Here is a 10000-nt window from a genome sequence, read left to right on the forward strand (position 1 = left end):
CAGTATCCTGGACCCATGAAATAACTAGCCTTTAAAAATAAAGATCTGCTTGCCTCTATGGGAATTTAACATAGGGGTGCCAATGCTTATGACCCCTGTATTTTAAAGAGAATATTTATTTTATTCATTCACAAAAAAAATGGTGTCCTTAAAGGTTGGATATTTCCTCATTTTTTTTACTTTTTACTTACTTGCATTAAGATCAATTTCCAAAAGATTCTATATTCCTCTTTTTGGTCAGCTTTAGCAGAGGTGACAATTATTGTGGAGAGTACTGTACATGCAAAGGAGAGCAGGACAGAACGAGGCTCAATGAAAGACTGCGTGTGTGATTTATACTGACAGTACCCTCTGGAAGTTCGCCGCCATCTTGAATTTATTTAATTCTTTTTGGAATCTGATCCCTTATCATACCTGTTCATTAGTACTCGTTGTGAAAAGCACAGCACAATGAAAGGATTTTAGTACTGTGAAAAGGGATTTCATTGAAAGCATCGACTGCTTCATATTGGCATGTGCACAATAGTACTAGAGTAATACAACAGTATTAAAGGTCGTATCAGCGATGATGGGGTAACGTCACTTCTATTGACGTTCAAACAAAACAGAGAGTTAGCTCGCTACTCCCTCCCCCTCTCTCTCATGCAATTGAAACTCCTGAATGCGCATCTCGTTGGTTATTGGTTGCAACACTTTATTTTGCCTTTGAGTGGTTGGCAACACTCGTTGTTAGCAATTGTTTTTGTGTGCAGATCTCGGTTGCCTAGGTTGCTTACAGAGACACGTTTTTTTGACGGCCTGCTTATGGGGCGGGCAGCTAGCGGATCGTTAGAAAAGATTAGATGAATGTGATAATTGATGTTTGGGTCTTTTTTTTAGGCCTGCAATCGCTGATACAACCTTATATGATTACCAGCTCTTGGCCTATAGATTGCAGGTCTACATTTCCCATTGGGGGTCTTTTAGGCTCAAGATTGTTTCCCCTTTAAGCCCTGCAAGTGTCCTTTACAAGACTTACGCAACAGTGTTTGAATGGCACCAACTTACTCTAGCAACCAATATGACCACTATGATTACCCTAGCAACTATCTAATTTCCCCTAGCAACACCCTACCAATCACAACATTAATGTCAATTAGCAACCACCATAGCAATCAACATTATTATCTTAGCAACAAGCATAGCAACTGCTTTATTAGGCATAGCAACCACCATGTCTACCCTAGCAATAATCTCGGTGCTTGCATTATCTGTATCTATTACTGATATCACCTATCATTCTAATTTTGCATCTTAAAGGCTCACTGATTTGGTTAGAACCTAGTGGGTCATTGTATTAATTGTAATTCCTTATCTGCACTTGTTTATATGTCATCGTTCAATTGCAATTGTAAATGCCAAATGTGATTCAAATGTAGTGTTTGACTGGATTTGTTTTAGAACACAGAACTGAAGTCTGAAACATCAGGATATACTGAGCCAACACCGCTGCCTAAGCCAGTAAAGGAGATAAAACAAGAAGAGTTTGATGATTTCCTACCAGAATACCTGTTTGCCGTTAAGAAAGTAAAAGAAAACCCCAGGGTTGACTGTGACGAACAGTCTACATTGGTGGAAATTGAACAGAAAGAACAATCTAATTCAAGAGAAGGTGGCCACAAAGACTCTTCTCTTACAAGTAAGTTAATAATTGTGGAATTCTTTAATAAGAAAGTCATTACAGTAATATATTTTATTATATTTCTTTGAATTATGTTTTAAAATGTTTTCTTGTCCTTTTGTTGCAAATTATCAAGAAGTCAACACACAGGAGACAAAAGAACAACCCCATCATGGAGAAAAGCTCTATCCATGTCCTCAGTGTGGGAAGACCTTCACTAGAATGAATCATCTCAAGACTCACCAGAGGATACATACTGGGGAAAAGCCATATCAGTGCAGTGACTGTGGGAAGGCCTTTAGTCAAATATCCAATCTCAAGGCACACCAGAGGATCCACACAGGAGAAAAGTCATATGAGTGCCCTACATGTGGAAAGACTTTCAGGACTAAGTCAGAGGTCACCAGACATAAACGCATGCATACAGGAGAAAAGCCATATCCGTGCACTACATGTGGGAAGAGTTTCAGTCGTAGCTCACATCTCATTGTACATCAAGAAGTTCACACCGGAGTAAAGCCATATCAGTGTTCTACATGTGGGAAGAGTTTCCATCGTAGCTCACAACTTAAGACCCATCAGAAAGTGCACATTTGAATCAAGCAGGACAAATGCTGAATTGACAAAGAGTGTTTACCTAGGAACCAGAACTCAGGGTGAACCAGAGTGCACATGCACGCAATTAAGAGACGATCATCATCATCATCTGATCTTACAAAACATAATTTCTTGAATTCGCCAGAATTGATTGGAAGAAAAGACTTGCTGGTTAAAACTATGACACTCATATTCAGATCAAATCAGATGCTAAAATTACTTTAACATTCATCATGAGAGTTACTTTGAGTGTGGAAATGTTATTCTATCACTGTAAATAAATGTCTTCAACACTGCATTTACTACCTCAATGACAAGCAGAGGAGGCTTCTATTTAGACCAGTGGTTCTCAAATGCATGAAGGCACTTCAGGGGGTACGTGAGATTTTAAAATATATATATATTTAAAAAGTAGAATCCATGCAAAAATACTTTAAAAACAATTATTTAATAAATATTTCAGGAAAATATAAGTTCATAAAATTAATTTTATATTTCAGTAGGCTATTCAATTTCATTATCCTAAAAACTCAAGAGTCCCCCCATACCAGGATGGTTCAACCCAATCTGTCAAATGCCACCCTATCACTTATCAATCACTGTCAAAACTCAAAAGATGGAGTCGTGGTTGAAGCGTAGCGGTAATTCGCGCAGGTTAGGGGGTACTTGGCTGAAAAAAAAGGGGGGGGGGGTACAGGGGGTACATCACTGAAAAAACAAAACACAAACAACAAACAAAAACAAAACAAACAAAAAACAACAAAGTTTAGACTCTAGTGCGGGAAACTCATCACTTCCCCAGCGCAAAGTTTGCTTTCGTATTTTACACGTCTCTTTTTTTTTCAAGGGGTAATTAACAACCTAAGGGGTAATTAACAACTTAAGGGGTAATTAACAACCTAAGGGGTAATTAACAACCTAAGGCGTGGTCTGGCACATTGTTTAAAAATCGCTATCGTACACTATCTAAAACACATTACGCCACCTGACCTAAAGAAACCTGGTCAGAAGTCCATGGCGAGTTGTTTATATCTTATTTTAAGAGCGCAGTGATATGGGCGGTTGCCCAACGCACCATCCTATCATCCATGAACGCGCACCATCCGTCCAACGTTTGATAATGAAAACACTCCCAATGTGGACTGCTCAGTCCTGTCCTGTGGGGGGTATACTACGAAGCACGTAACATAAAGACATATAAATATATATGTTATGCTTGTATATATATATATATATATATATATATATATATATATATATATATATATATATATATATATAAAACATATATATATATAAAAAACTCCCAATGTGGACTGCTCAGTCCTGTCCTGCTCAGTGCCGCACACACATCTGTGGTGGAGAGTGTGAGGGCCTGGTGATCTGCAGAGACCACAGCCTTTTGATGGCCACCTCCTTGTCGTCCCTATCATAGCGGCCATAGAAGTGGTTCAGCTCATCAGGCATTTTGCAACATTCTATTCATATTTATGTACCAGCATGTCAAATTTGAGTGCCTACATGGTTTAGTTCTTGAGCTTTGGGCTTGTGAACTTTGAAAAAAAGAGGCCTTAAACAAAATTGAGAATCTCAATATTACATCACCCACAAATTTGATGCACAAATTGCAGAATCCCACGCCTCCCAGGCTCCCACACACAAAGCCAAACATATTTAGGCAAATGTCAAAAATAGCTTATTTTACACACATGCATATTTGTAGGCTACAAATTACTTTATATATTTGTCATATTTGTGTATACAAATACACGTTTTTTTGTGCATATCTTTTCGAGTATGTATAACGTCTAGCTAAAGTTGCAAATTTACGAGAAAGACACTCAAAAGAACTGTGTTTTTCACCGAACATTTGTGTCCATACAGAATGCAGTGCCTTGTGTATCAGAAAAATCTGATTTATCATCCCGTACGCGAGAGGGCGGTACAACTGTAAGCGCGACCGAATCTTTCGTCATTCGGTGAAGCAGGGTGCACAATCTGAGTGAGGAAGAACATCATAACAAATTACACGCGTATTACGATTTACAATTTTCAAACTACTATATGCAGGTAAAGTTAGATAAACCAGTATCCTATTGTTGTTAATGACTCATGCCAAACGACGAGTGTACAGCTATGTGGAAGGATTTCTTTTTACATCATAAGAAAGGTTGACGAGAATCGATAGCCTATTTTTGTGCGCTTGCAGGTTTCCATTTTTCCATTTTAAAATCCATAGGCTGCAAAGCACCATGCAAGAACAGGAAGAAGACACGCATAGGCTGCAAAGCACCATGCAAAAACAGGAAGAAGACACGCTGCAGAGCTTTCCTTCTTGTATTGTGGGCTTGAAGTCGCAACACACTACGAGACACCGGAGAGATGTCAACACGAATGTGAGTTGGAGTTAGCTTTCATTAGACTACGTCAAGCTGTCGGGATATCCCGTCGACAATGTCCCAGCTCGTAAGAGCCCACCGGACCACGTAGCCTGCGTTTCATCCGCCTGGGTATTTTGGTGTCCCGACTACACCAACTGGCGTCTGCTCGTTCGTAACAGATCTGATCACAGACATTCGCAAAACATATTGACACTTTCCTGTGGCATTCCACATAATGTCGTGAGTGAGCACTACAATACAGCCACTCGGGTCATGTTAACATAAACATTTTATATTTCTGCAAATATCAACCTAGATTCAAACCTGCAACAGCGAAACAGATCCACCAAACCGTGGTTAAGTTAGCTTGAAATTAGATATTCGCCAGAAATTCAAGTCTCTATCTCAATCAACGCTGAACAAACTACTCACAAAGTGTGATGTTCATACTTGTATTTAGGTGTGAAAATATATTAACTGTAATTAAATGCAATAAAAGGCAAAATTGTTGCAATTAAGATCATATTCATGCATCCCAAGGTACAACCACGTCTCTCTTCCCATGTTTTCTGCCTTTTCGTCGGGCTGCTTTTCAAAGTAAAAGTCCCGACGCAGCACATGGTAACTGATAGATAAACAGAGGAAAATATTAAATAAGCCAGAGTTGAAAACTTCTGGGAAAACATACTACAATTGTAAAAATAATATAACATAAATTAGATGCATTGTAGATAATACTACTATACTAATGTCATTGAATTAGATTGATAATGCCCTTGATCTAAAACAACTGGTTTCACTGGCCTGTTCTGTCCTCATAGTCATAGGAAAAACATGGCCGACCTGACCACTGATGAGCATATCCGGCCCTCCATATGCTTTAGATCCTTGTATTTTAGGTTGTGGAGGTATTATTAGCATGTTTTTTTATCGAATCTGAACAATTATTTAATTGTTGAATAAGTCTCTCTCTCTCTCTCTCTCTCTCTCTCTCTCTCTCTCTCTCTCTCTCTCTCTCTCTCTCTCTCTCTCTCTCTCTCTCTCTGTCTCTCTGTGTGTGTAGAAGGGTGACATTACCCAGCATATTGATACGCTGGATCACAAGCAAGCCTGCATGGACCTGGAGAACGCTACTCAAGTCATCATACAAGTATTACAGGTAACACACACACACAGACACACTTTAATGAGCACACATTTGCACAATCACTAGCAGGTAAAACACACACACACACACACACACTAGCAGAGCTGTCAAGAGACTGTTGAAGTGTATTTAATAAATGCTCCAATATAACTGTTAACACAGACCACTCAGATGAGACACAAGCAAGCCTGCATCAACCTGGAGAAGGCTACTCAAGTCATCACACAAGCATTACAGGTAACACACACACACACACACACACACACACAAGCATTACAGGTAACACACACACACACACACACACACACACACAAGCATTACAGGGAACACACACACACACACATACACACACACAAGCATTACAGGGAACACACACACACACACACACACACACACACACACACAAACACACAGGCCATTAAGTCACATTATGCTGTATTACTGACTGCTGACAATTGTACTCTGTAGAAAGTGTTGTAGAAGTTTATACTTCACAAGAGCTAGATGGACGTTGTTGTATGCCTATTTTGTAAGAGGTAGTGTGAATCATAAAAGGGCCTCCCCGGGCATTACAATTCTGGCTGTTAAATAGCCTACACAATTTTAGAGCAGTTTTGGGATGGACAGAAACAGGGCCCGTTTTGGTAGCTTCTTTCTGACTCCCGTGACGTGAACACTGGCTACCTGCAACTGCATGAAAACTAGCTTTCGGTTAACGGAGATGCAGATCATCTGCCTAATTAATTTCTTTGCGTAACAGGTCACATTCTACGTTCATTTCAGCGAGGTGAGTGAAATATAGCCTAAATGTTTTTTTTAAGCTGCCATCGCCATAGGCCAGTGTTTCTCAAACTTTTTCAGACCAAGGACCACTTAATCAATAAAAATAGCCTCACGGACCACCTAGCTAAAAAAAAAAAAGTAGACCTACTTCAACAGTAAATTACACAATAGGCCTACTCACTGATTGTCTTTGCACCTTGCTTATTGTGTCAGAGAATTTATATGATTTAAACTGCCATGCCTTATATTGGCAGTGTTGCAGAAATGTTTGGATTTACATACAAGTTGGTTCAATATTGCAAACAACTCATCTATATTATATTTTACCACGTCTGCTCGCGGACCACTTGGGCTAGCTTGCGGACCACACTTTGAGAAACACTGACTAGGCTACTATTTGCTACGATATTCACCTGTTAGAAATAGAACACGTTGCTATTTCCTTTTTTTTTTTCCGTGCAGTGGATTAGGCTGTCAAATCGCTCGTTTGAACAGTAACAGTAATCCACTTCATTCGTGGTTTTAAATATAGTTGTTTCTGGCCTACCCACAAGAGGTTCAGTTTGTCAGTTTCACTTGCGCAGACACGTAGGCCTACATTGACACTCTACATGGACACTCTACTAGGCAATTTAATGTTATGCTTCTATATGCTATATCTTGATCAGGAAAACTTTTAGTTTATTTTTCTTTCGATCCGATAATAGCCTTCTGCAAATTAACAGACAGAAGCACGGCAGGGCACACCGCAAATGAAAATGAATGAATGGAACCTCGCTTCTCGCGTCAGTCAGGAAAAACACTGTTCACCAAGTCACGATGATCAGCTATCCAGCAGCAGTGTGTGATGTGTAGCCTAGGCTGAGTGTAATCTTAGGTAATGTCATGTCATGTCATGTATGAGAACTAATATTGCCTGGCAATACTACATTGAAATGGCGACGGCCATGTCTCCAGGCATTTTGGTGTTAAAGTTAACGTTTGTTTGCTTTGCATATGAACATGACATGACTTGCGATGTATGACACTGACGAAGCAGTAGCCTAACATTCCCTTGCACTAAAATAAGTATTACAAATAATTTAGATATTAAAATCATATAGCAAATTATAGCCTAATGACATACTACAATTATAGCTACAATTATAGCCTTATGATATATTACAAAAAAAGTCAAGTCATCGACGAGTCTGAGTCCAAGTTCAAATGACTCGGACTCAAGTACTACAACACATGGGTAACACTGTGTAACACACACACACACACAAGTATTACAGGTAACACACACACACGCACACACACAAGCATTACAGGTAAAAAACACACACACACAAGCATTACAGGTAAAAACACACACACACACACAAGCATTACAGGTAAAACACACACACACACACACACAAGCATTACAGGTAAAACACACACACACACAAGCATTACAGGTAAAAACACAAGCATTACAGGTAAAAACACACACACACAAGCATTACAGGTAAAACACAAGCATTACAGGTAAAACACACACACACAAGCATTACAGGTAAAACACACACACACACAAGCATTACAGGTAAAACACACACACACACACAAGCATTACAGGTAAAACACACACACACGCACACACACACAAGCATTACAGGTAAAACACACACACACACACAAGCATTACAGGTAAAACACAAGCATTACAGGTAAAACACACACACACACAAGCATTACAGGTAAAACACAAGCATTACAGGTAAAACACACACACACAAGCATTACAGGTAAAAAACACACACACACACAAGCATTACAGGTAAAAACACACACACACAAGCATTACAGGTAAAACACACACACACAAGCATTACAGGTAACACACACACACACATTGCATGCAGCGCTTCACTTTTTCCTTATTTTGTTATATTGTAATTGTACAAACAAATTCTGCAGCATTGAAAGGGCCCAAGAGCACAGTAGCCTCCATCATTCACAACAACCAGCAGTCTTAGACCAACCTAGACCTGGCCGCTCCGCCAAACTGAGTAATGGAAGTGTTCACAACAACCAGCAGTCTTAGACCAACCTAGACCTGGCCGCTCCGCCAAACTGAGTAATGGAAGTGTTCGGAACAACCAACAGTCTTAGATCTAGACCAACCTAGACCTGGCCGCTCCGCCAAACTGAGTAATGGAAGTGTTCACAACAACCAGCAGTCTTAGACCAACCTAGACCTGGCCGCTCCGCCAAACTGAGTAATGGAAGTTTTCACAACAACCAGCAGTCTTAGACCAACCTAGACCTGGCCGCTCCGCCAAACTGAGTAATGGAAGTGTTCACAACAACCAACAGTCTTTAGATGACAAACTGAGTAATGGAAGTGTTCACAACAACCAACAGTCTTCCTAGATCTGGCCGCTCCGCCAAACTGAGTAATGGAAGTGTTTGGAACAACCAACAGTCTTCCTAGATCTGGCTGCTCAGCCAAACTGAGTAATGTAAGTATCTGAGTAATCTGGGACGAAGGGCCTTGGTCAGACAGGTAACCAAAGACTCAACGGTCACTATGAATGACATCCAGAATTCCTTTGAGAGGATGAGAGAAGCATAAAGAAGGACAAACATCAGTGCAGCTCAGTGCCTGGTTCCTTCCACACACAATGTTGGGAATTAGGGCCAAATAGTTCAGTCTTCGTTTCATCAGACCAGATGATTTTACCTCTCATGGTCCGACATGAGCTTTCACACACTTTCACGTGAGCATCAGATGAACCCTCTTCAGTTTTAGCCAATCAAATGATAGTGTGTCCAAGTTGGAGACTTATATGAGCACACGTCGGAATGAATATGACTTCACAACAAACATTAGACCAATGAGTTTGCTAAATTTTGGGATATTGTCCCTACTTTGAATAAGCATGCTTTGCCCAGCATTCTCCCCCACACACACTCACACAGTGACTTCCAACATTTATGTGTTTCCTGTGTTTGTGTTTATCAATAAGCATGAAGTAGGAAGGAACCAGGAGCTCTGCGTGGTGATTCGTCGTCTGGAAGAGAAGGAAGCGGAGACTGGGCGGAGCCTGACAGAGCAGGTGGAGTCAAACAAGGAGCTGAAGCTGAAGATCGATGAACTGCAGAAACACCTGGAGGAGAAGAACAACTCACTGACACAGGCCAACCAGGTGAGTGTGTGTGTGTGTGGAGGAGAAACACAACTTACTGACACAGGCCAACCAGGTGAGGGAGGAAGAGAGAGAGAGAAACAGAAACACCTGAAGGCAAAAGGCAACTTACTGACACAGGCCAATCCGCTGTGTGTGAGAATTAGAGAGGGTATGTATGTGTGTGTGTGTGTGTGTGTGGAGGAGAAACACAACTTACTGACACAGGCCAATCCGCTGTGTGAGAATTAGAGAGGGTATGTGTGTGTACGTCTAC

General features: G+C 40.5%; 4 protein-coding genes across 16 annotated transcripts in view; 3 read left to right on the forward strand and 1 right to left on the reverse strand.

The window, feature by feature from the left end:
* LOC125297337 (zinc finger and SCAN domain-containing protein 30-like) overlaps nt 1–2553 on the forward strand; it is a 12077-nt gene extending 9524 nt beyond the window's left edge. For all 4 annotated transcript variants that reach the window (XM_048247650.1, XM_048247653.1, XM_048247651.1 and 1 more), the window contains 2 exons: nt 1441–1678; nt 1797–2553. In XM_048247650.1, coding sequence (XP_048103607.1) covers nt 1441–1678; nt 1797–2257 — 699 coding nt within the window. In that variant the 3' untranslated portion in view covers nt 2258–2553. The remainder of the gene's footprint in view (nt 1–1440; nt 1679–1796) is intronic.
* The window catches only part of LOC125297247 (NACHT, LRR and PYD domains-containing protein 12-like), a gene marked incomplete in the record, with an annotated part of 868465 nt that overhangs the window by 334934 nt on the left and 523531 nt on the right, over nt 1–10000 (forward strand).
* The window catches only part of LOC125297245 (NACHT, LRR and PYD domains-containing protein 12-like), a 666703-nt gene that overhangs the window by 194034 nt on the left and 462669 nt on the right, over nt 1–10000 (reverse strand). The window lies entirely within an intron of this gene.
* Nucleotides 4231–10000, forward strand: part of LOC125297373 (collectin-12-like) — a 19947-nt gene continuing 14177 nt past the window's right edge. For all 3 annotated transcript variants that reach the window (XM_048247722.1, XM_048247723.1, XM_048247721.1), the window contains exons 1-4: nt 4231–4653; nt 5702–5797; nt 5948–6022; nt 9565–9744. In XM_048247722.1, coding sequence (XP_048103679.1) covers nt 4510–4653; nt 5702–5797; nt 5948–6022; nt 9565–9744 — 495 coding nt within the window. In that variant the 5' untranslated portion in view covers nt 4231–4509. The remainder of the gene's footprint in view (nt 4654–5701; nt 5798–5947; nt 6023–9564; nt 9745–10000) is intronic.

Source organism: Alosa alosa, chromosome 7, assembly GCF_017589495.1.
Source record: "Alosa alosa isolate M-15738 ecotype Scorff River chromosome 7, AALO_Geno_1.1, whole genome shotgun sequence".
In the NCBI taxonomy this organism is placed as follows: Eukaryota; Metazoa; Chordata; class Actinopteri; order Clupeiformes; family Clupeidae; genus Alosa; species Alosa alosa.